The 26,497-nt window shown below is 50.3% G+C and overlaps 1 protein-coding gene across 4 annotated transcripts in view; it reads left to right on the top strand.

The window, feature by feature from the left end:
* Eya2 (EYA transcriptional coactivator and phosphatase 2) overlaps nucleotides 1–26,497 on the top strand; it is a 145,733-nt gene that overhangs the window by 65,438 nt on the left and 53,798 nt on the right. For 3 of the 4 annotated variants that reach the window (XM_050151219.1, XM_050151221.1, XM_050151220.1), the window contains exons 3-6: nucleotides 4,457–4,493; nucleotides 5,274–5,416; nucleotides 7,027–7,143; nucleotides 24,784–24,851. In XM_050151219.1, coding sequence (XP_050007176.1) covers nucleotides 4,457–4,493; nucleotides 5,274–5,416; nucleotides 7,027–7,143; nucleotides 24,784–24,851 — 365 coding nt within the window. The remainder of the gene's footprint in view (nucleotides 1–4,456; nucleotides 4,494–5,273; nucleotides 5,417–7,026; nucleotides 7,144–24,783; nucleotides 24,852–26,497) is intronic. The other variant, XM_050151222.1, reaches the window with a different exon arrangement.

The raw sequence follows: 26,497 nt of genomic DNA, 5'->3' as shown, positions 1-26,497 counted from the left end.
TCGCTCTACCTACTGCTACTAATTTTTCTTTAGAAAAAAAGAAAAGCAACAACCTAGAAATGAATTCTCTTTAAGAGAACAACTCGAACCAGCTTTAGAAAAATTTGACTGCTATTGCCTCGTTACGCTCTTAACATGCATTAAAATTAACTTGTGATGGTTTCCACAGAGGAGCACATATTTCAACTCTCTAAATTATACTCTGAGACATGTTCCCCATCTACCTCTGCTCTCAGCAGCACCACGACAAGGGCCAAAAGAAGTATTCGCTTGCCAAAAGGGCCCCCGTGAGAAGAGACCAAGGCACACTTCTGGACTCTTAACAGTGCCCTTCAGGGGTTGGGAGTGATGTCAGTCACACACCTGGGGAAGATGAGAGGATGCACTGGACGACACATGTATACTTGCATTGAGACATTGTGCTGGCATCAGAAGCCATCTTGAGTCACTGAAGACCAGCTAAGCAGTCGTAGCTGCTTTCAGAGTCATTAGCTTGGTGACATCACTGTGAGGATGTAAAGGCATGCCGATACCCAATGAGCACTCAGAAGAGAATGGTTGCCAGGGGATGGGGCAGGGAAGTGAAAAGATAAGAATATCTGCGGCTGGTATTTGGTAGCCTGGGTTTCCTCTGCAGGTCCCAACTGTAGTTCCATGTTTTAGATGAGAAAAGTGAGCCTCCACAAGAATGATGGACACAGTGACCCTCTGTCAGGGTGCACAGAGCCAAGGTTTAATATGGAACCTGAGCTCTTAAGCTTCATCTGCTTCCTCTCCAAAGACATTAGGTCAGCCAGTTGTGAGATCTGGCTTGTAGATTTGGATCACAGTGAGTAATAGCAGTACTTATGGAGTTCACGAATGAGCAAGTAACTGGGTGTATCCTTCACACAAACACACACACACACAATCGCATACAGTGTGTTCACATGCACAATCACACAGCTGTATACACTCACATACAGGCTCTTCCTCTAGTTTCTGCTTATGAAAACTGGGCCTTGGGCTGGAGAGATGCTCAGCAGGTAAAAGCACACACCCAACCGTTGCAGAGGACCAGAGTTCAGTTCCCAACACCCAGTAAAGCCACACACTACTGCCCATTACTCCAGTTCCTGGGGGTCTGACGCCCTCTTCTGGCCTCTGCAGCTACTGCACTCACAGACTGGGCTCTGCTCTGTAACTGGGGCTGGCTGGCCTGGCTGCCTTCCTGCTCGATCCAGAGTCTCTGACCTTCATGGTGTCCCACTTTAGTCCACCACTCCTAGACACAGGCCAACTATCAGTGAAGTCTTTCCCATCCTGTCCAGGAGGAACACAGGGAGAAACAAGGGAAGGGGTAGGGGAGTCTGCCCCACCTTCTCAATCCCTGGAGTGTTTAAATGTGATACAGGAGGCAAGAGGTTAAAAACTTTCTCAAAAGAATAGTCTGCAAGAGAAAAATCACTCTGCATTCCCAAGTGCCCATCCCTGACCCCACTCCCTGGCTGGGTGGACGGCAAATGTGAGGAGCAGGAAGAAGGGAGGCCTGGCCATGTCCAGGGGGGGAAAGGCAGGTGGCTGAAAGGGTCAGGAAGGGGGTGGAGGTGAGGAAGCCAGAAGCCTGAACAAAGCCACCATGCCAATCACTCCTTGGCAACCAGAAGACACTCATTGCAAATGCCTGAAACAATAAGTTAACGGGAGCCCACAGGAATATTGTTTCTGCGGGTTCCGTTTTTGTAAGTATTTGCTTATTTATTAATGAAAACATTAACAGCGTTTAATTCAAGGCTTTCTGAATTTGCTCTGCACACTTGAGCTTTTACCAACAGTGAGAGTGGCTGCTGCAGAGATAAGTGGTTCTTGGTCCTGGAAGAGGAGAAAGGGGACCATGTTGAGCCTGCCTGGGGCAAAGACCTCAGGACCAAGAGAAGTATCAGGAGGCACCAAGTAGATGCCAGAACTTTGTTTGACATTGAGTCAATGCTGCTCTTTGGTTTTTAAGTGTGGTTTTTAAAGAGTATATTTTATACCATCACACCATGCATGTGCATAAACACACACACTCACACACACACACATACATAAATAGAGTCAAGCTGAACTCTGGTCATCTGACCATGATCCTTACATGCTGACACTGTGTGTAGTCATGAAGACAGTTCTGTGTGTCTAAGGTCAGCTATGACTCTATGTGAAGTTCAAGGAGGCACAGCAGAGTGTGTTTGAGGACTTGACAACAGAGATCAGGCTCATGTGACCCTTGGGTTCAGATTCAGACACGCTCAGTTTCCAGAGCTTCTGGACAGAGGGTGGGAGGAAGAGGGCCTTGCCTGCCTTGTGGTCCTATTGCCTCATGGTAAGGATTAAATGAGATCCTGTGTCTAAGTCATTACCACTAGGCCTGGCTCACCACTAACTCCTGAGGGAGTGCTTGCTGCAATCATACTGGTGGCCATCTCTTGACTTGTGGAGTCTTGGCTGACACAGGCTGCAGGGCTGGGCCACCAGGGTTCAGATCAGAGGCCCTGAGTGAGTTTCTCAAGATTGCTCCCCACCCTGCAGCTCTTCACCTGGGGATTAAAATCACCAATGCAGAGAGAGTGATTCCCAGTAAAAGATAAAAGATGGATGTTATAAGCCTATGAGATATGTGGGGGAGAAGCTTCTGGGACTACAAGTCCCAGAGTAAGGTGAGAGAGTTAGAGACTCAGAGTCAGCAGACTTGAAAAGTAACTCAGTGAATAAATGTTATTGACTGAGATTTCTGTTCCACCCGGTCCCATAGTTGTTCAGTCCCAAAGAAACACACAGAGGTCTACATTAATTATAAACTGATTGGCCTAGTAGCTCAGGCTTATTAACTCTTACATCTTAAATTAACCGATAATTCTTGTCTGTGTTAGGTATGTAGCTTGGTACCTTTTATCAGTGAGGCATTCTCATCTTGCTTCCTCTGCGTCTGGGTGACGACTGTAGACTGAGCCTTTCCTCTTCCCAGAATTCTCCTAATCTGGTTTCTCCACCTATACTTCCTGCCTGGCTACTGGCCCATCAGCATTTTATTACACAAATACAAGTGACAAATCTTTACTGTGTACAAGACCATTGTCCCACAGCAGAGTGTATCCTCTCTCTCCATCCAGAATCCATCCAGGCTGTTTGACGACATGAAGTGGTGTTATTTGAAATCATGAGGCACAAGAATACTCCCTGGGGAACCACCCAGATCGATGACACCCTAGAAAACAGCTCTCCCAGCTAAATCTGTTATGTTTCGTCGTCACCTAGTTGTTCCCTGTGGTAGCTGAACAGCAGGTGTCCAGGAATGCAATATAAGACAATTGTGTCAGGAGCTCGGGGCTGAGCTAAGAAGTGCCTTCCTTGCATGTGCTGGAGCAAGCCTGACTTGAACCACACCAGCTAGAGTAAGGGGAGGGGGGAGAGGACAGGAAGGTGATGTCATCAGATGATATCAGCCTGGGGAGATGACTCAGTCCGTAAAGTGCTTTCCATAGAAGGGTAAGGACCTGAATTTAACCCCCAGAACCTATGTAAAAATCCTGGGCATGGTGGTCTGCATCCCAGCACTGGAGAGGTAGAAACGGGAGGGTCCCTTGAAACTTGCTGGCTAGACCATCTACTGGAGTGGGCATATCCCAGGCCAATGGGAGACCCTGACTCAAAAAGCAAAGTGAACAGCTCCAGAGGAATGGCACCTGAGATTATCCTCTGGTCTCTAAGTGTCCACACTTACACCTGCACAAGAAAAGGAAGGGGGAACAAGTGGAGGAAGAGGGGTATGGAAGGGAAAGACTAGGAGGAGGAGGAAGATGAGGAGGGAGAAGGAAGAAGGGGAGGGAGAGGAAAGAAGAAGAGGAGGAGGATGAAGATGAGGAAAGGTCATATGGTTGGAGTCAGCCTGTATCTTCATCCTGCAACTCTTGGTTGCCCCTGTGATCATGTGACCTTCCAGCATATACTTCCTTTCTCTTAGGCCTCTGTTTCCCCTTCTGGGCAGCACGTGGGGCATCGGCTCTACCTAATGTTCCGAGATGCTGTGTGTTTTCCGTGCCTGCCTTCCTACAGTGCCTGGAGAGCAGGTGCACCCAGAGAGGGGCTGTGAGCCCACTAAGAGAAGAGTGCCAGGCTGGGTGGTGGTGGCGCATGCCTTTAATCCCAGCACTCGGGAGGCAGAGGCAGGTGGATCTCTGGGAGTTCGAGGCCAGCCTGGTCTACAAGAGATAGTTCCAGGACAGGCTCCAAAGCTACAGAGAAACCCTGTCTCGAAAAAACAAAACAAAAAAAAAAGTGAAAAAGTGAGAAGAGTGCCTGCCTCTGAGAACTTTCTGTGGTAGAGAAAGTCCCCAGCAATGGCTCTCTAAGTTGCTCCCTACCCAAGTCTCTGAAGTCACAGTTTGAGCTGAACGTGGCCTTGGTAGCTAAACCCTCATGTGTTTCTTTCTCTCTCCAGGCATTGCCAAATCGGCCTCTCCTCAGCTCTTTGCAAAGTGAGTAGTCTGGCCATGTACATCCGCTTTATCTTACTTCTTCCCTCCCTCTTCTTCAGAGCCTGGTATCTGTTTCCCTAATAGGAATGCTTCACGGTTGCAGCTAGATGGCCTTGCACTGATAATTTGACTGCCTGAACCTTGGCTTCCCCATCTGAGAAAGGGAACATTGAGTGGACTGTCCCCACAAAGTGAATGAATGTGTAAATTGCTTAGAATGGGCTCTAGTGTTGTCTGCTGTTTCCTTCTTTCTGGAGGTTGCTCCTTTTTTGATTCTTTCCTTTCCCTGTTTAGCACCCTCCCCTTTTCTCTTCCACGGCCTCTGTCCCCTTCCTTTCCCTCTTCCTGCTGTTTCCTCACCCCCATTTCCTGCTTCCTATTCACTTCATCCTTTCCTTGTTCCTTTTTGCTGGCTCTATCACTCACCCAGAACTCCTCTGTCCCAAAATCCATATGAACCCTAGGATGAGAGAGGAGGGAACACAGCCCTTTCTTAGGGTTTCAGGATTATGAGGAGAGCCCTTGGATGAGAGAGGAGGGACACAGCCCTGTCTCAGGGTTCCAGGCTTGTGAGGAGGGCCCTGGGAATAGAGGAGGGACATCTGCCTAAAATATACTTTTGAAGTAGACATATTTTTGTTGATGTGGTACAAGGAGACCAACCGCGTTCCTAGTGACCCAGGCTGAGAGAGTAAACACGTGGGTCACATTCAGCCAGCAGTGGATCTGGGGAAAGTGTTGGGCTGGACTGGGAGACTTAACCATCTCTCCTTCCATCAGGCCTCACCCGTGTGTCACTCCTGGTCAGCCCTCCGCAGCCATGGCAGCCTATGGCCAGACACAGTACAGCGCAGGCATCCAGCAGGCACCACCCTATACAGCGTACCCACCTCCAGCACAAGCCTATGGGATCCCCCCTTACAGTGAGTACCAAGCAAGCCCTTGCAGCCCCTGGCAGCCCCAATATTGTGGTCCCTTCATGCCTCAGTTCAGGATCCTAAACGTAGCTGGACTAATTTCGGCTTGGAAGTAAAAGGGGAGGAAGCATGGCTGAAGCATGGCCCAGATTCTTCCAGGTTGTTAGGATGTCTCTTTCAATTACAAGAACCATAACGCTAACCCATGCTGGTTTCAGGAAGATGAGGAGTTAGTGATTCTTGTGCTGGCATATCTGGGGATGCAGTTGTTGTCATGTATGGTGCTCCAGTGGCATTCGTGAGGGTCCGATGAGATAGCTCAGGCTTGCAGCACAAACCTGGCAACTTGAGTTTGATCCCTGGAAGCCACTTAGGGGTAGAGGGGGGAAACAAAAACACTATAAGCCATCCTCCGACCTCCACATGTGCACACGTTCACCTGTCATCTACAGAGTGCTCATGGGAAGCTTGAGCCATCTTCGGGTGCTCTCCTCTGAATGGCCTTCACTCCCACAGACGTTGTCCCCTCATGGTGACACAGACAGTGCCTGCCAACTTTGGTCTTTGAGCATCAGTATTTTTGGCAGAAAGAGTTTGCCCTTCTCGGCACTTTCCAAAGGAGCCCCTGTTGGTCCTCATTGGCCAATCTGGTTCATGTAACCATGCCGTACCCAAGGGGGAAAAAATGGGATGAGGAGGCAAAAGAGGTCATGGGTCACAGGTTAAGTATAGAGAGGCTCGATTCTCTTAAAGTCAGGCAGGGTAGGAGAGATTGAATGGGTGCTTTGGGGGCCTTGAGCATCAACTCCTCAGAGTGCAAAAGTGTTATGTCACCGGCTTCAGGCAGGGACCTGGGTGCTCAGATGAGCTGTTTCCCTGTGTGTGGGCTTCAGTGTCTACTGGTTCTTCCACTACAGTGGCAGACACAGCCCTAAGCACTTCTGAGCTGCAAGTACCCCACACAGAGAGCCTTTCCTGTCTAGGACACCTCCCTGAAGTCCCAGAGTTCCCTCTGTCTGGGCTCCACCCTGTCCCTGACCCAGACTCCAGAGCAGAGGGGACCGAATGCTCTAGATGGCTACTGTAAGCCACGTGTCCCTGCACAACTGGGGGCCAGGCCCATCCAGAGCAACTGATCTACAGTAAAGAAGGCGAGCTACTCAGAGGAGGGGCAGCCAGCTGCAGAGCCCCCACTTCCATGCACACAAATGGGTGTGAGAGCTGGGCATGGCAGTGCACACCAGTAATCCCAGCAGTCGAGGGTGGGGATAGAACAGTGGCTCAGCTGCAGAAGCTCGTCCAGCGTGGGCAGCGTCCTAGGTTCCATCCCAGCCCTGGATAAACCAGATGTGACACTTGGGAAGGAAAGGCAGGAGGATCAGAAGGGAAAGATCGTTCTTGCTATGTAGTGAATTTAAGGAAAGCCTGAGATGCATGAGACCCAGTCCCAAACACACACACACACACACACACACAAGCTTGTACACCTGCTGACTTTAGCACTAATGTGACTTCTGGTTTAGAAGCTGATGAGAACATTGTCTTGACTCGGTGACTCTTCTGTGGATGACAGGAAAGGGTTCTAGCTATGTCTGGTGCTTCTGTTTCCTTCCAAGGTATCAAAACAGAAGACAGTTTGAACCATTCCCCCAGCCAGAGCGGGTTCCTGAGCTACGGACCAAGCTTCAGCACCGCGCCTGCTGGACAGAGCCCCTATGCCTACCCAGTGCACAGTAAGTGTGGTGTCTGGCCCTCCCTGTCCCTGTCTGGAGCACCCCAGGGTGGAAGGCTGTCCATTTACCCACCTACTCAGCAGACTGTCAACGTGCCTACTGTGTGCCAGGCTCCATCATAAGTGATGGACAAAGCATGAGTTCTGCCCAGGGGGCAGTCCCATGGCCCCAGGCAGAGGTGGGGATTCACGAGTCAACAGATAATCAGTAGCCCTGCCAGAAGTTGAGCAAAATGAAGCATCATGGTACCCACATAGAGTTGACAAGCAGCTGAGAGGCCAGGGGAGAGATGGAGCCAACTGTGGCACGGGACAAAGACAAGGGTGAGGTTGGCACTAGCTATATGAGCACCTGGGAAGGGCACCTCAAGCAGAGGGAGTGGGAGATACAAAGGCTAGGTAGCAAAATATGTCAATGTGTTTAAGGAACAGAACAGAGATGGTGACCCTGGGACAGACTGAGAGGGTCCCTGAAAAGGGAGCCTCAGGGAGGGAGCAGGAACCTGTGGTCTGTGCAACCATGTTGGCTTGCATTGTGATGCATCAAGCAAGGCCATTGCTAAGACTCAGAGAAAGGCCGTCCATGGGATAAGAGGCACTCAGGAAAATGGGCTCTAGTTCTAGGTGCCCAGGAGGTGTTCCTGCAGCCCCCACGTGACTGAAGGAAAGGATCTCCTGGGCTCCCTGGACTCACCTCCCCCTCTCTGACCCTTTTAGGGCCCCTTCTCTTCTTGGTGCCCCAGGTAGCACTTGGGCCTGATGCACGGAGAAGGGGAATAGAGGCTGTGCCTCTGGGAACATTCATTCTGGTACTTTCTCCCCTGTTCCTGCTATTGTCTCTGTTATCCTGCCAGTGACCTTTCTGAGTCCCACTGGAGAGTGACAGCTTCTGGATCCATCTCTCAAAGCCTGTAGGAGGAGGAGAGGGCCACATCACGCCACCCGGCTAGCTTAACTCCCAAAATAAGCACACAGAAATTGTATTAATTAAATTACTGCCTGGCCCATTATCTCTAGCTTCTTCTTGGCCAACTCTCACATCTTGAATTAACCCATTTCCATTAATGTGTATTGCCACTTGACTGTGGCTTACCACCATGAGTCTAACCAGCATTTGTCTCTGGCAGGAAAATCATGGCGTCTGCCACACTGCCTTCTTCCTCCCAGAATTCACTTCTCTTTTCCATGCCTACCTAAGCTCTTCCCTATCAAAAGGCCAAGGCAGTTTATTCAACCAATGAAAGCAACACAAATACAGAAGGACCTCTGATGTGGGAGTGTCATATATCAATCTGTTGATTTCATTGGTTAATTAAATAAAGAAACTGCTTGCCCTGATAGGTTAAAACATAGGTGGGAGGAGTAAACAGGAGGAAGAGGAAGTGAGGTAAGACTCCTCAGACAGACTCGACAGCTCTGCTCTCTGGAGCAGAGATGCCAGGCTCTGCTCTCCCAGGCAACTCTGACCCAGGATGGACGTAGGCTAGAATCTTCATGGTAAGCGCACCTTGGGGTGCTTACACACATTATTAGAAATGGGCTAAATTAATATGTGAGAATTAGCCTAGAAGAGGCTAGATAGAAATGGGCCAAGCAGTCTTTAAATGAATACAGTTTGTGTGTTGTTATTTCGGGCATAAGCTAGCAGGCGGCTGGGGTGCTGGGGACGCCACTCCTTATTTCAACAGACCTCCTACACCAAAAGCCAGTGAGGAAGGGGACCATTCTTAGCAATAAAGGTTCTCCAAGGATGGGAACTTGTGCTTGCATTAGGTTTCTTTTTTTTTTTAAACATTTATTTATTTATTATGTATACAATTCTTTCTGCATATATGCCTGCAGGCCAGAAGAGGGCACCAGACCTCATTACAGATGGTTGTAAGCCACCATGTGGTTGCTGGGAATTGAACTCAGGACCTTTGGAAGAGCAGGCAATGCTCTTAACCACTGAGCCATCTCTCCAGCCCTTGCATTAGGTTTCTGCAGCTAGAAACCACACTTGCTGATTGGGACGTCTATTGCTGATGAGGCTGAAAGGGGGCACCGTCCACTCTCAGCCCAACTGTGTATTATGTGCCTGACCCTCTCGAGGTGCCTCGCCATTCGCTTGCCCATTCATGTTCCATAACTGAATGCTAGCTTTATGCCTGGCATGGGGTGAGGAGGCAGCAGTGGACAAGATGGTTCCCTCAGGAGAGAGCTAGACAGGAATCCATTCATCGGGAAACAGTTACAGGTCGTGGTCAAGAGTGTGAAGAAGCTCAGGGTGGCGTGATGGACATGACCAGAGGAACAGGAATCAATGTGCCCATCCTCTGGGTGGACATAGTTGCCCTGTGACAAAGGCAGAGAACCCAGGGAAATGTAAGACTGTCAAGTGAGGTCATGTGACCCAGGCAGCGAGATAGAAACCCAGCCTTCTCCAGTTAAGGCACACAGCTCCGCAGCATCCTGCCTCTCTGCGCTCACAGATCCAGTTAGAAAGTGACTTTCAGCAGAGGACAGACTCAGTCTTGGACCCAACCCCACCTCAGTCCCCGGGAGCCCTTCACACATCACACACACCCTCCGCTCATTTCCTGCCTACCGTGGGAATGGCGCTTGCCATTTTCCCATGGTTCTCATGGCTGCCATGTGTGGAGGGTGTGACTGGACCTCCTGCTCACTCCAACCCTGATACTGACGGCTGTCAGGAGAGCCAGGCCTCCCCCTTTTCAAACACAAACACACTGCGCTCACATCCCAGGCCCATGTCAACATATCGGCCCTGAGTTGCGCCAGAGAAGGAATAAACTCTCAAATGACTTGTATATTTCAGAAGGTTGTGGGACTTAATTCTGTGGGGAGAGAGAAAGAGAGAGAAAGAAAAAGGAGCGAAAGGCCAGAATGGCTGAGTGGAGCCTGAGGCTATCCATGGGCTATCTTCTAGCAGTATTCTGCCGTGAGAAGCCAGGGTCCCTTTCATAAATGTACATGGCAGAAATAGAGCCATCCCACCACTCTACAGATTGGTAAACTGAGGCACTGTAACAATGTGGCAAGTGTGTCTCCCCTTCATCTCCCAGCTTCTCGCACACTGATGTCTGTAGCAGGCTCGCTGGGTTACATTCCCCACGGTGAACGAAGGCTCTTCCTCCCCCACATCCTGACCAGCATACGTGGTGCTGTTCTCGATGGCCACCATTCTGACTAGGTTGAAACCAAATGTAGTATTTGTTCTTATCAGGTTTGTTTGTTTTAATTCATTTATTTCTTGCTGAGATATAATCCACATGCCATCAGCTTTACCCTTTGGGAATGTTTAGGTCAGGACATTGACATAGCTGTGCAATCTCTACCAATGACTCCCCGGTGTGTACAGTGACCTACAAAGGCATTCCATCCACTGGGGCTGTAGCCCAGTGGCAGAGCACTTGACCATCACACAGAGGTCCTAGGTCAATTCCTCACATGGGAGGAATAACAAGAAAGACATCATTTCCTCCAGTAGATTCTTTTAGTAATGAGGAGAATAAAAGATCCATTAGAAGTCACCCCTCTTTCATATTAATTTTGAGAGCAGATTAAACATTCAGACATCTATAAACATTTTTCTTCCACTAAGACCCTGCACCCACCCTGCGTCCAAACCTTGTCGAGTGCCTGAGAACCCACACAGAACTTCTTATGCAGATATAAGCACTGTCAGCAGTGTGTTAGATCCTGTTACCATGACAACAGTCATAGGGAAAAGCATCCTCCAGGTGACCAAGTTCCTTTGCGCTGGCATCTCTCTTTATTGCGGGCTTGCTTTTGTCTTCACGTGCCATCCCATGGCTCCCTTCTTGACTCGTGTGCCTGGAGTTCACTGAGCTTCCTTGGTCTATGGGTTCATAGTTTTGTTTCTGCTAGTATTTCTTCAAAGAACTCCTTCTGGACTGGGGAGATTGCTCTGTTGATACAGTGATTGCCTCACAAACACGAGGACCTGAGTTCGATTTCCCCAGAACCCACATTAAAATACAGCACTGAGGAATCAGAGACAGGTGGATCTCTGAATTCCCCCTGGCCGGCCAGCCCAGCCTTCCTAGTGAGCTCCAGGTCTCTCTCTGGGAAAAACCCTGATTTGAAGGCCGTAGACCGTGTGGCCGAGGAATGCTTGCCTTGGATGCCCTGGGCTCCATCCTCAGCTTCACATAAACTGGGAGTGGTGGCTCACACTTGTCACCCTAGCACTTGGGAAGTGGAGGCAGGAGCATCAAAAGTTGAAGATCAGCTTGAGCTATGCATAGTGAATTTGAGGCCAGTGCTTTTGCATCCACTGAGGGCAACCTTCCAGGACATTCCACCCAATGCTTGTGAAGGGTGTTCTCTCTCTCTCTCTCTCTCTCTCTCTCTCTCTCTCTCTCTCTCTCTCTCTCCCTCTCAGTTCAGTTCTACTCAAGGAAAGTTCTGGAAGCTGCTTCTTCCTCTTCACCCGGGTAGTTTCCTCATGCACATGAGCCTCCCCTAAAAGTAGCATCTGAGGAGAAATAACCTGAAGACTGCTGCCCTGCCCCCCAGCTCTCAGCCAGCTGTTTCTCTCTGGTACCCATCATACATATCCGAGTCACAACACTTCCTGCAGGTCCAGCTCCACCCGGGTGCCCATCCTGAAGAGGGCTTTTGCCGTTTGTTTCAGGTCTAGCTAGGGTCACTGCCCTGATGGCCTGATGCCCAGTGCCTGGGGAAATGGCCGCTTTGCATTCTGTCGGTCAGAGGACAAATGCTCCCTGAGCATCAGCCATGGCCAGGAGTGGAAGTCCCATGGGGAGGGGTCGTTTGTGATTCTTTTCCATCGTGGACGCTGCTGGCTTTGTGTGTGTGGATGCTGTTAGAGGCACTGGGCTCTTCTTCTGTCTGCCTGGCCACACACACTGTTCTGAGGAACCTTACTCTTGCTGGTCCTTGAGCCCTTTGCCCTTGTTGTCATGATGCACCCTCGCCACTATCTCATCATCCTAGATGTTTCCACCTGTGTGTGTGCGCTCATGCGCGTGTATACTCGTATATGCATGCACACTTGTGGGAATGGGGGCATGTACACACGTTAGCCTGCGTGGAGACCAGAGGTCAACCTTAAGTGTCTTCTTCTCTTGCTCTCCGCCTTGTTTTTTAACCACTGAGCCATCTCTTCAGCCCCTCCGCCTTGTTTTTTGAGACAGACTCCCTCACTGAGTGTGTAACTTGCCAGTTTGGGTAGTCTGGCTGACCAGTGGGTCTTAGACATCCCCCTGTCTCCACCTCCAGTGCTACAACTACAGCCTTTTTCCTGAGAGGGGCCTGCTGGGATCCAGCTCAGGCCTTCAGACTTGTACGGAAAGTTGTTTAACATGGCTGGGCCGTGTCCCCAGCCCGGCAACCATGTCTAAGTGCAGGCTGCCTTTGTTTTGTTAGGTGTTGGCAGCTGGCTTTAGTGCTATCTTGGGAAGCCCTTGGGAGGTAGACAGATAGGCACAAGAGGGGACTCCCTGTCTCATTTTGTAATCTGGGTCCATATTTTCTTAAGAACCACAATGCCTTGAAGCAGAAATAGAAATGGCTAAGCACAAACCAAAGGTACCTGGGGATACAGGCAGACGGGAAAGCCTGCCCTGGAAAACCTTAATGGCAGGTGGCCATGGCAATGTCCCCCATCCTGGCCAAGTGAACAAGGCTCTGTTTTACCTTAGTGCTGACGGCGTTAGACTGTCCTGGCCCAGCCAGTTCTGAGCAGGTGAAGTCAGCCTGATCTCCCTTGGTCAGGCAGGTCAGGAGCCAGGCTTGGCAGCCCAGCCGCGCTGGCCCAAGGTCAGGTTCCGGGTGTGAGTCAGCAACTCTGCTGACCACAAAGCTCTGAGGTCCCAGCACATGTCACTCTGATCTCAGCCCCACCTCCCCCTGGCGGCCACCTTCATAGGTTGGCCAGTCCTCTGTCCTGTATCCGGCTAGTCTTCCACATTCAGGACATATAGAGGTCAAGGGCCTGGGGCCTCTCTGATTATATGCAGAATTTGGTTGGTTGCAAACCCCAAAGCCACCGGGAATGACAGGGCAGGGTGGAAGGTTTGCCTGGGGTCCCCCCCTACAGTGGTCCCTAGCCCCAGGGCTACTGGGTACTTGAAATGTGGCCAGGGTGATGGAGAAAGTGGCTTTTCACTCCTGTTTAGTTTTAATTAATCATGGTGTCATGATTAGTTGGGCAGACCAAGGCTGAGAGAGGTGGGCTCTTGTCTGCGGCACTGGGAGCTGAACCCCGGGCCTCATACATCTAAGCACGGGCTCTGCCTCTAGCCTCTACCTGCAGCCTTTTATTAACACCAAATTTTTATTTAGAGACAAGATCTCATTAAGGCCCTTAAATTCATGATCCTCCTGCCTCAGCCTCCCAAACAGCTAGAATTACAATCCTGTGGCTCCAGACCCAGCTGCTGTTCCCTCCTCCTCTTCCTCCTCCTCCTTCTCCTCCTCTTCTATCTTTTGTGTGCATGTCTTTGTAAGTATGACCTGTGTATGTGTTTCTGTGTGTGAGAATAAGTGCATGCATGTGGAAGTCTGGACAACCTCTGATTTCCACCCTAGCTGTCACCTTGCTGGAGACACAGTGTCTTGTTAATCAGCGCATGCTGGGCCTAACCCGTGAGTTTATTGAGATTCTCTTGCCTATGCCTCCTATCCCTGTGGTTCGGGGACCCATGCAGGTCCCTGTGCGGCGAGCACTTTCCCCACTCAGCCCCTCCCCAGCACAAGCACACCCAGCTTCTAAGGGCAGTAGAGAAGCCAGCTCTCAGCCCAGTGAGCAGGTCATTGTACTTGCTATGAGCTGAACGGTGTCCTTCCACACATCTGTGTTAAAGGGCTCACCCTATGGGGAGGTATCTGGAGTTGGCCCTGCGTGGGGAGGGCATGTACACTGGAGGAGAGCACTGAGTTGGAGCTTTAGGGATGGTACTTTCGAGAAGAGATCTCATGTTCTCTCACCTACCACAGTGCTCTCCGTGGAACAGCTGGGTGAGGGTATTTAGAGACAGGGATTGTAGACAGCAGAGCCTCCTCACCAGGTCCCTGGACCTCCTGACTTTGGCGTTCCCAACCTCCAGGCTACAGAGAGAAGCCACTCCATCTATGGTTTCTTACTGCGACAGCCTGACTTACCCAGATGATGGGTTTCCGAGGCAGGCCACAGTAAGAGGGAGAGCAGAGTGCCCGGAACAGTTTCTACTGCTGTCTCTGCGGGGTACTATAACCCTCTTCTGCCCTTTTTAGAGGGGTCTTCAAGGCAAAGTGGCAGGACTGAGGCCTGAAGTGACACCACAGACCTGCTTGTGATGTAGAAAGCAGGTGAACACAGAGGCTCATTGTCCTTGTGGGTGGTAATGGAATCGCTCCCAATGCTGGATACTGAGAACAGAAAAGCACAGGTCACAGGTACCAGTGGAGAGTCGCCTGGAACGCTAGACACTGATGGCCCTTGTCCATCACATCCAATGCCCTGTGACAAACATTTTAGAAGTCCTTTGTGATTTTGAAATGAAATTTATATGCCATTTAAGCGACTTAAGCAGTCTGTGTGTGAAATGCATGAGCATCGTGTGGAGACCAGAGGTCCACCTCTCCCATCCTTCCGTGGCCGTTGTCCACCTTGGTTTTTGTTTGCTTTTGTTTGTTTCATTTGTTTTGAAACAGGGTCTCTTGTTGGCCTGAGGTTTTTTGATTTAGGTAGACTAGCTGACCAGCAAGCCCAAGGCATCGTCCGGTTTCATTCCCCAGGGCTGGGATTAGCAGAGTGTGCCACACATCCAGCTTTTTATGTGGGTTCTGGGGATTGATCTTGCATCCCCTCGCTTGTGTGAAAAGCACTTTACCAAGCAGCCATCTGTTCAGCTCCTGCCTATGCACATTTTCGAGTCAAAAATCCTAAGCCAATTAAAATGCTCTTAGTATAATAATTTTTAGAATGAAGTTAGAAGATACACTTTTGAAAGTCTATGAAACAGTTCCACGCACCACGCAGGACAACAAAGCAGGACAGCAGTCTGGGCTCCTAGGCAACACAGATGTTACCAGCAGTGTGGCTGTGATCACACCTGACAGAAACAATTAGGGAAGGGGAGATGTGGTTTAGACTCGTAGTCTCAGCTCATCGTGGTAGGGAAGGCACATGAGGGAACCCAGGTTCATGGCAGCGGGAGTGTGCGGTGGAGACCGTTCACCTCATGGAGGGCCATGAGTCAGAAAGTCAGGCCGGAGCCAGGCTCTAGGGATGACCTGTCCCTTCCTCCAGTTAGACCCCACTCCTGAAGGTTGTGAAGCCTCCCAAAATAGCATTGCCAATCAGAGTGCCTTCCAAGCACTCCTGCAGGGTCCTGTTCTGCCCCCACATCACTCACTGCCAAGTGGCAGCTGCAGGCATGAGGAGAGATGGGCAGGATGCAGGGAAAACCATCAACCATTCATTCAGCAAACATCCCCAAGTGCAGGCTCCATTCCAGGCAGCGGACGGGGTGCATGCTGTGCAGCTCTGAGATGGTAGCCAAGGCTGTATGGATTTCATGGCCCAGAAAGGGGACATTGACTGTTCACCCAGTCTCTCAGTGCCACAGGCTGGTGGCTTAAACAAGAGAACTTTGCTTGCTCATCGTCAGAAGTCTCGAGGTGACACATATTTGGTGGCTGCTAAGGCTCTCCAGGTTTGGGTCAGCCACCTCTGTGCCAGGCAGCTACATGGTCTTTCCTCTGTATAGGCTTGGAGAAAGACCTCTCACTTTCTTATAAGGACACAGGTTATGGCCTGGTGATGCTTGTGACTTCTGATGACCTCAGTCTCTCCCTAGAGGCCCCCTTGCCAAATACAGTCACCCTAGAGGTCAGGGCCTCATATACAACCTGGGGGAACAGGGTTCAGAGTGCAATAGCAGGGAAGCTAGCAGGTGACTGGAGCCCTTCCACCTGTGATGCTCACTCCAGGGAGCACAGCAGCGAGAGGAAGGGGCTTGTCCAAGAGGGGACAGCAAATCATGGAGGAGTCCAGAGGCTGAGAGGACCAAGGGACAGGGCCCAGTCAGAGGATAGGTGAGGCTAGGCCTGGTAGAACCTGGTGGGCAGCTGGATCATCAGGAAGTCATCAGAGTTGTAAGACAGAGGTGACCTAGTTTGCATTTCAGAGACCAGGTGAAGCAATCCCATGCACTGTGGGGTGAGGGGACAGTGTGTTTTGTGCATGTATGTATGTATGTGAGTGCATGCACACGTGCATGTGTGTGTGTGTGTGTGTGTGTGTGTGTGTGTGTGTGTGTGTGTGTTATGAGTACAATACCAAAAGAGGCCAGAAGAGGGCATTGGATTTTCCAGACTTGGAGTTACAGGTAGTTGTGAACCCCCATGTGGATGCTGGCAGCCTAAGTCCTCTGAAAAAGCAGCAAGTTCTCTTAACTGCTGAGCCATCTCTCCAGCTATTATCATTTTTATTTCAGATGTTTCAAAGAAATGAGAGCTGAGCCTACTCTAAGGTCTGTACCTAGAGTCTGTTGAGAGGAGACAGAAGAGTCCCTTTCCTGTCCACATTAGCTCTGGGAGTGGAGGGATAGGAGGGACAAACAGAAGCCACAGGTTCCGCTGTGGTGAGTCTATCCAGGACAAGCAGAAAGCTCAGAGTCAGGCAGATAGCCTTCTGCTCAGGAATCCAACAGAATCCGCAAGGCGCAGCAGCAGCCAGGAATGGGAGACAAAGCCCCCAGCAGCCTAGGAAACTGCTACTGAGAAACAGACAGAAGACAGCAGGCTATGAACTTTCTCTCCACTCAGAAACTGATCAGGACCGAGCCAGGCCCTGGGATGCACAATGATCCCTTGGGACAAATCCATTTTAGCTGTTGCTAAGAGCTCAGGCCATGAGCCAGCTGCCACCTACACCCCAGACAGAGCTTCTCACTAAGCTGAGAAACCCACAGCCAGTCCCCAGCTCTCAAAGGTCCATGTCCTGTGTGATAGGCCCATGTGCCCCATGCAGGTGACCTGATTGTGCCCACCCAGATCTACCTGGTTTTTCATACTGTGTGGAGTTGCTCAGATATTTATTTTAAATTGTGTAAGTGTTGTCAGTATGAACCTTTCTAGAACTTACTCTGTGTATTTGTGCGTGTGTGTGTGTGTGTGTGTGTGTGTGTGTGTGTGTAAACATGCTATCTTGCTGAGTGTCTCCTTTCTATCTTTGCCATTGGGTAGCATGTATTGGAGGTCATCTACGGTCTGTTCCCAAGACGGTCTTGGTCTCTGGTCTAGCTTCTGGGTACTGAACAGAGAGAGAGACCTCATATGGCACCCCAGTCCTATTGCTTGCTGACACACACCTTCAGGCCACTCTCACCTCTCAGGCTGTAGGTATGATCTTCTCTGAGGAACTGGTCCACCACAGCCTCCACTGTGGACTGGGCACAGATTGTGCAGACTGGAGCTGAGGACAATCTTGGGATGAAGCCAGTGCTCGCTCAGCTGAAGCTGCTGTTGTCACTGTTGGCATATGCCAGTTTCCCAGCATCCCCTTCACCATGGCGTCCCACTGATGGGACAGTTTCTACCACATCAGCTATATTTTTTAACCTCCTCTGAAGCCCACGGTCTCTGATTTTTGGTTTGTTTTGGTCTGGTCATTTAGAAGGTCTGCAAAACCTGACAGCCACAACCACAGAGACGCGGCTGCTGGAGCTGCAGTCTGTGTCCACACTGGCTGCTTGTGACACACCCCTGTGACCAAGACAGGGACAAGAATGAGAAAACCCGGAGGGAGCCCCCACCTCGGCGTCAGGGGAGGGGCCCGTCCTGCAGCCCCAGGAGCCTGGAATCTGCTTCACTGATGCTCCAGCTGTTCACACTCAGTGTCAGGTGACCTGCCAGGCTGCTAAGCCCTCAGAGACGCAGTGCTACATGTTAGAACAGATGGCCCAGGGGTCTAGGCAGGCTCTGAAAGAGGCAACAGGGTCCAGATTCTGGTACAAGCCCCGCATAGAGCAGTCAAGAGAACACACCTTCCCACTGGGAAGTGCTGGAATGTTTGAGTGTGAAATGGAGGTGCTAGACCACGCGTGCGTGTGCATGTGTGTGCATGCGCTTTGGAATCGGCCCATGCCTCTGCTCCTTCAGCAAGGACAGTAGCCCCTACCTCATTGAACTCTACAAACAGGGAACAAGTTTGAAGCTCTGAAATTCCCGCAGCCTTGCATGCTACCAGTGAGCACCAGCAGGGAGTTAGTTCTGTGACCTCATTTTCCTTTTATGAGTCCTCTCTGGCTGCGACTGAGGACTCAGGTGCTGGGAGTACTTATGATCCTCTGGGGCAGGGAACAGAAGACCAAGCAAAAGGGGCAGAGGCCTCCTGAAGATAGCAGGGCCCCCGCAGTGCACTTCTCGAACTGCCGTAGTCTCCCGGAGCAGATATCTGTAAGACCCTTCTACTAAAGTCCCGCTAGGAAACATCTCAGGCTCTAAAAGACACCGAGACAGCTCATCTCTGCCTGGACCACACAGAAACAGGGCCTGGCTGGGTGCCAAATAAAATTTTATCTATACAAACAGGTGCCAAACCCGAGTGTGCCAGCTCCCAATGCCTACAGTATGTCAGCCAGGTCTGGAAAGCATCCGCGGCTGCCACCAATGCTGCCCCCAACAGTGAGTCATACCCAATGACCCAGAGGCAGGTGTGCATTCCTGGCCTCTCACATGTGCGGTGTGTAAGGGATAGGCAGTTGGCCAGTGTGGCGGTGAAGTTAGGGTGGCGTTAACCAGGTAACTCCAGGTCAGAGCATTCAAGGGCTAGAATGGAACCCTTTCTCCCCTTTGACCGTGTTCAAGCCAGGGGACATTCTCTTAGTAGATGTCTACTAGTTATACAAAAGAACAGAGCCCTCTGATATCCCCCAGAGGACATAGAGCATGAGAAATGAGTACATGTATGTCATGTATGACATGACATGAGCCACCAAGACTCAAGGGATGTTTGTTACTGTTGCTCACCACCCCCTGTCCTAACTGATACCTGGGGATGTTTGTTACTGTAGCTCACCATCCCTGTCCTAACTGATTCCTAGGGGATGTTTGTTACTGTAGCTCACCACCCCCTGCCCTAACCATGCCCAGAGATGCTTGGTACTGCAGCTCACTATCACTGCCTGCCTGGTCCATTTGCATGGAAGGCAAAGGTGACAACTGGACATCACTAGTTCCCAAGGTGAGCAAGCCAGGCCCTGTCTAGTCTCTCCTGATCCTTTCTGACACAGTCAGAAAGTGAGGCTGGATATCCCTGATGGGAGCTAGTATGTCTTAAACGTCTGCTAAATTCCAGCAAGTATTTGTTTTTAACAAAACAGAAACAAACCCCAGGTGTAGGAACTTCAGCAGGAAACAGATTTAGCTAGGACTGGAAACGTTGTTTTGCTTGTGTTTCTCCTTTTTCTGTGTTTATTACTGAGGACAAATGGTCCTGATGCTGCAGTGTGTGTCAAGGTCGAGTTTTCTCCTTCGTCTGTGCATAAACACCGTGACGATGTTATAGCTTTATAGTGATAAGCTTTACGGAAGTGTGGGTCCCTTTGACACTGACAGGAAGAAATGTGAAGTAAGATGAAACGGTATAGACTTGAGAATATGCTGACATTGTGAGGGTCCCAGGGACATACGAAGTGGGGACTTGAGGATCTGGTTGTGTCTTCCCTTCACAGACCTGAGGTAGGGGCTGGGAGAGAGCCATCCTCAACACGGCGTGACTCTGTTCTCCAGGGACCAGGTTTTGCCATTTAGAGCCTGGGTCATCCTTGGCCCCACAGTCCTGTCCCCACGGGAACTGGAAGGACGGTGTCATTCCATTGGCCACTGTATTTCCTATAGAGAAGGACTACGGTGTGGCTGAAACAGTGTAAGTTTACACCTCTGTTCTCCACCAGCCAGGCGTCTACGGCGGAGGTGTCTCCGTTTGTCCCTGTCTGGCCCTGGTCTCTGGTGGCTCCCAGTGCCTTTGACCCTGCAGAAATTTCATGCCAGCTCATCTGTTACCCCATGCACCCTTCCTGGGGGTCAGCACCCAAGCTTTCCTGTTCTTACAGCACAACCTAGTCCCCATGGCCTCCTTTAACTTCATAGCATCTTCCAAATGAGATCATGTTCATGGGTACCAGGGTTAGGATGTGAATCTGTCTTCTGGGGGGACACAAGCCAACCCCCAACATCCTCCTCTGGTGTTCTCTTGCTGAACAGCGACAGGCAAAGAGTCCTGGACTGTGCCCCTGAGACGCCCAGACTTTGCAGAAATTGAAACCACCCAGGCAAGAGGGGCTTCAGAGGCTGCCCAGGCCCGCAGCAGCTGGCTGTCATTTGTCTCGGTCTCAGGCAGCAGTAGCCCTGCTGTCCCGACCTGGCAAGTTCAGGCCGAGAGGCCGCGGTAGCCAGCGAAGGTCAGGGCGCCCTCCCTACAGGATAAATAGAGTGGGTCCCAGCCAACCCTTCCAGAGGCCACACAGTATCTCTTTCAAAGATCTCAAAACATCCAAGCAGACCATAGCAAATTGACTTTATTGTTTTAAAACCAGCCCCTTCTAGCCGCCACCACTCCTCCCCTGGGGAAAAATTCATAATAAACGTCCCTGCAGTGTGCACCTCTGTCCTCCTCTCTAATGTCAGCCCCGAGCCACCGTAATTCACGGTATGCCCTGATACTAGGCATTTATTTAACATTTCTCGGTCACCACTTTGATCACGCCACCACCCATCAGTGGCCAGTTTAGTACCAAATGAACACAGCTAACCCTGACTGGAGACACACAGGCACATTGGTCAGAGGACAACCTCATCCCGAGAAATGCTGTGTACCTCCTTAGAGACAGGGATTCTAACTGGTCTGGCATCACAGATTAGTGTAGATTGGCTGCTCAGTGAGCCACAGGGATCCATCTGCCTTACACTCCCTCACTAAGTGTTGGAATCGTAAGCAGTGACCTCCATACCTGGCTCACCTCCTTCCTTTCTTCCTTCCTTCCTTTATTCATTCCTTTCTTTCTCTTTCTTTCTTCTCCTTCCTTCTTTCCTTTCTTTCTTTCTCCTTCCTTTTTTCTTTCTTCCTCTTTCTTTATTCTTTCCTTCCTTTCTCTTTCTCCTTCCTTCCTTCCTTCTTCCTCTTTCTTTATTCATTCCTTTCTTTCTTCTCCTTCCTTCCTTCCTTCCTTCCTTCCTTCCTTTCTCTTAATGCAGGTCTGGGGAAATGAACTCGGGTCCTATTTACACAGTTTGTACTTACTAACTGAGCCATCTCCTCAGGCCAACAGGTGCTTTTTGTTTGTTTCTGTTTTTGTTTTTGGAGACAGGGTTTCTCCTTGTAGCCTTGGCTGTCTTTGAACTCACTCTGTAGACCAAGCTGGCCTTGACCTCAGAGAGCTCCCTCCACCTGCCTCTACTTCCACCTCCCCTCCCGAATGCTGGGATTAAAGGTGTGCACCACCACCACCATCCGGCCCAAGGGATGCTTTTTGACAGAAGAATCTGGAATAACCTTTTCCAGTAGAGTCACACTGTAGGAAGGTATTTTGGTCAACGCAGACAGTTGTGTGGTTTCACCCATGACACCCCTCTGTAGCACTCAGCTCAGACGGGAATCAATAGTTCGGTAGTGATTCCTTTCTAGAGGGTTCTATAGTTTTGCAACCAGGATCTCATGATACCCGGGTAAGCAGTTTGGGGGTTCAATATGGAGCCTCTGAGCTCACCCAACTTCTCTCCGGCTCTGCTCTTAGTAAGTCCCATGAGCAGCAGCCCCCATTTCCAGGGCCTCAGTTTCCACATTGTGCGATGCAGGTGACAGATGGTCTCCCTTATCACTGAGGACCCAGAGAGACAGGGATCAAACACACACCAGGGCTCAGCTCAATGCAATAGCGTTTCCCTGGGTGCTTCGCCTCAGATGATTGCTGGCTGTAGGCTACGGGACTCTAACCCTAGTCTTGGGTCCCCTCTCTGCATAACATGTCAGCAGGGTAAGTCTGGCTTGCTTCAACTTACTGTGTTCCCCTATGGGCTATGTCTCCAGCTCTTCTGCCTTCTTCTGCCACTTTAAAGGCCCTTGTGACCCTATGAAGCCCACCCAGATAATCCAGAACTGCCTCAATGAGGGTCAGCTGACAACAACTTCCATGCCGTCTTCAACCTTAGTTCCCGTTGCTACGTAACCCATGCAGTCACAGGCTTCAGCAGCAAGGACTGGTGGTGTAGGATGGGGATGGGTAGGGTGAGGGTTACTCTCTGATGACCACAGTTGTCACCCATCAAGGACTGAGCCATAGCAGCTGCAGCTGTGACCAAACAGATGCGCACTGCCCTGCCCTCTCACGGAGATCCGCCTGCCTCTGCCTCCCAAGTGCTGGGATTAAAGGCGCGCGCCCCCACCGCCCAGCCTGCAGTCTACTTTTTAAAATATATTTATTTAATAAAAGTAGTGTCTCAGAGGCCAAAAGAGCCACAGAAAAACAGAGATGGGGGAGGGCTGAGAGGCTAGTGGGGCCAGTGACAGCCTGGTTGGGAAGGGATTTGAACAAAAGGCAAAGGGCACCAGGTGAGTCTCATGGGGAGGTTCAGGGAAGGGCATTCCAGACAAGGAACAGCCCCTGGAAAGGTGGCATGTACTTGAGGGCTGAGGAGTGGCAGAGCCAGCATGGCCAGGATTAAGGAGGTGAGAGGTCATGAGAAGCAGTGGGGCCGGAGCCTGGATCAGGAGGACCCTATCTGCGCCTCCAAGGAGGCAGGCAGGGCTGGAGGATCTGAAGACAGCATCCCCGGTACTTTCCCAGGTCACGGAAGCAAGTGTTGTCATCTAAGAGGCTTGAGCTGACCCCAGATCATTTCTGTGTGGTTCTGGAGGCCGGAAGCATGTAGCAAGTTGTAAGAGGGTTCCACCTGGAAAACTACTCTGCTGCTCCCTGCCCCACTCCCCCACCCCACCCTGTGTGTGCCCTGTACTAACAGGAACGTGTGCCCCTGTGGCCTGGATGTAGTTTGTCCCCAAAGGATTCCCATGTTGTCCCTCATGGTGCTGATGCTGGGAGGTCATAGGTCATGAGAACTCAGAAGGTGGTTCTTATGGGATCCCCGGATTAACTAGCTACAGGAGAGTAAGAAGAGCAAGCATGGGTCACACAGTTCTCTGCCCAGTGATATAATCTTTCACTTACACACACATACACACACACACACACTCAACCATGATGGCAGCTGTCAAAAGCACCTTCCTCATCATCTGGTGGCCTGATCTTGCACTCTGGCCTCAGATTTTACTCAAACCTCTCTTCTATACAGAGTTAACCTGCCTCCAGCATTTCCTTATAGTAATAGAAAAACAGAAGTAAAAAACACACTGTAAAACAGTTTCACACTAGAAACTAGTATTGATCCGAGATGTGCTGAGAGTTTATTTGACATACTTGGCTTGGGAGGTGCACATTTCACACAGTTAGGAAACCCATTTGGAAAGCAGTTGCTAACAGCAAGTAACAGATTGACAAAGGACCTACCTACTGTGTGTTAACGGCAGGTAACAGATTGACAAAGGACCCACTGTGTGCTAACAGCAGGTAACAGATTGACAAAGGACCCGCCGTGTGCTCATGGCTATCAGAACCTGGGAGAAGCCATTGGAAGTCACCTCATCCAACCAAGTTTTGAATCTCTTCCTTCCTTTTGTCACTAATCGTCCCTTCCTTTCGACCATCCACACCCCCCCCCATTCTGGCTCTTGGGGTAGAACTTCTAGAACAAATCTGGGGTTCTCCATGGCTTGTGGATGCCTTTTTCCCCTGCGTGCCTGAAGGACAGGGTCTCTGGATGTAGATATCCGGGCTGGCAGCTTCTTGATGAAAGAGCTTGGAGCATGTGGTGCCGCTCTGGCCTCTGCTGGCCCCAGTGAGACCTGTGTCACACTGCAGGGCATCGTCTGCTACACCGCAGGATCCATTTGCTTAAACTTGTGAATGAATAAAGATTCTCCCAGGAGCACAGCCTGTCAGCTCTGTGACCCTGCACAAGTCAGAGTCCTCAGTCTGCCCTTCTCCACAGAGATGGTGACACACAAAAGTATTTAATGCCCCTTGCTGTGCACTTTAAACTGGATAAAGTGGTATTATGTTCCATCATTTTTACCACAGTTTAGAAAAAGTAGTTTGGGACTGAACATCATTCCAGCACTTGGGAGGTAGAGACAGGTGGATCTCTATGAATTCGAGGCCAGCCTGATCTACAAATTGAGTTTCAGAACAGCTAGGATTATACAGAGAAAACCTGTCTCAAAAACAAACAAAGAGTTATCAGGGTCAGCAAGATAGCTCACAGGTAAAAGCACTTACCACCAAGCCTGACACTATGCCCTAGAATAAAACAGCATTTTAGTAACCGCAGTAAGAAGGGCTGACACGGCTGTGTGCAGGGTCACCTTTCCTGTTCTCCTCACCCCTCAGAATGCATTCTTTTTCTTGTTTACTAAAGAAACCGAGGCCAGGGAGACTCGGCTCCAGTTCACAAGTCCTGCCCCCCACCCCAAGCCTGAGAAGCACATCTTTTGCTACTCCTCCCCCAAGCCCTCCCTGATGGGGTCCTAACCTGTCCTGTCCTCCTGCAGGCACCACAGGGCTCTACCAAGGCACCAACGGATTGACCAACACGACTGGATTTGGGAGCGTGCACCAGGTAGACATGGCACTGCCAGTTCTCTTCTCGGTTCTTTCTCTTAATGGTCCCCTTAGCTCAAGGTGCACCACAGAGCCACCTCACATGCACAGGCCCCACCAGAAATGTGACCTCTCAGCCCTGCCTGAGTTTGGGGGGCAAGACTGTGCAAAAGACCACCAGAAATAAAATGGCAAGATCCCCAAGATGTCAGGTCTGCTCTTACCTGAGCCCAGAGCATCTAGGAGCTCTTGAATGTGGGCTCTGAGTGCAGTGTGTACTTTCTCTGGACCATGAGCCTCTCAAGGGGACAGCACATCCTGTTCCCTCTGCATCCAGTGGGGATAAGGGGCTTCAGCATTGCTTCGTGGGACGGGATGGTTTCCCTAGAGCCAGCTAAGAATTAGTCTAGAAAAGAGCTGGATGTGTGGGGTGCACACCTGTAATTCAGCAATCAGGAGGGTGAGGCATGAGGACCAGGTGTTCAAAGGTCATCCTCAGCCAACCTGCACTACATGAGACCTTGTCTCAGACAGCCAAAGAAAAAGTTATATGGGGTCTGGAGAGATGGCAGAAGACTGGAGTCTGGTTCTCAGGACCCACCTCAGGTGGTTCACCACTGCCTCTAACTACAGCTCGAGGGGACCTGGCACCTTCTTCTGGTCTCTATGGGCTCCAGCATGCATGTGGCATATACCCATATACATTTTCCTTAAACAATTAGCCTACAGGGGCTGGAGAGATTGCTCAGTGGTTAAGAGCACTGGCTACTCTTTCAGAGGATGCTGGTTTGATTCCCAGCACCCACATGGCAGCTTACAGTGGTCTGTAACTCCAGTTCCAGGGGATCCAAAGCCTTCACACAGACACACAGACATGAATGTAGGCAAAACATCAATACACACAAAATAAGAATAAATGAATCATTTCAAAAAGAAAGGGAGTCCAGAGAGTTGGCTCAGAGGTTAAGAGCATTGTCTGCTCTTCCAGAGGTCCTGAGTTCAATTCCCAGCAACCACATGGTGGCTCACAATCATCTATAATGAGATCTGGTGCCCCCCTTTTGGCTATATATATAATTTATTATATAATATGTATAATAAAGAAAGAAAGGAAGGTAGGAAGAAAGAAAGAAAGAAAGAAAGAAAGAAAGAAAGAAAGAAAGAAAGGAAGGAAGGAAGGAAAAGAAAAAAGAATCGGCCTACTGGGAGGAGAGTGTGTGGCTCTGCCAGCATGCTTGAGGCCCTGGATCTGATCTCCAGGACTTTGGGGGGTAACTTGCTAAAGGACCCTCTTATATAAACTTCCTGTAAATCTGAAATTCTTTCAAAACCAAAGGCCCATGTGTTTCTAACACACGAAAGTGCCAAGAGTGATTCTTAAGTCTAGGTATCTGTCTGTTTCACTCTAAGACCCTGTCACCAGTTAAGACCCCAGAAATTCTGAGTTAGTGGATATGAACTGGGGCCTATGGCATAGAACTTTCTATGAGTGCCTTGTGGATAAATCACTGGCTGTTGGTGATCACTATCATGGTCATGGGGATGACGGGGATCATGGTGGCAGTGGTAATTACGATAACGGAGATGGTGATGTTGGTGGTGGTTATGATGAGTGGATGGGATGATGGTGCTGATGGTGATCATGGTGGTGGTGATAATTACGGT

This window comes from Alexandromys fortis, unplaced genomic scaffold (genome assembly GCF_014885135.2).
Source record: "Alexandromys fortis isolate MF-2015 unplaced genomic scaffold, M_Fortis_MF-2015_v1.1 scaffold_27, whole genome shotgun sequence".
In the NCBI taxonomy this organism is placed as follows: Eukaryota; Metazoa; Chordata; class Mammalia; order Rodentia; family Cricetidae; genus Alexandromys; species Alexandromys fortis.
The sequence above is the reverse complement of the archived record's forward strand: the minus strand, read 5'-3'. Positions and strand labels throughout refer to the sequence as shown.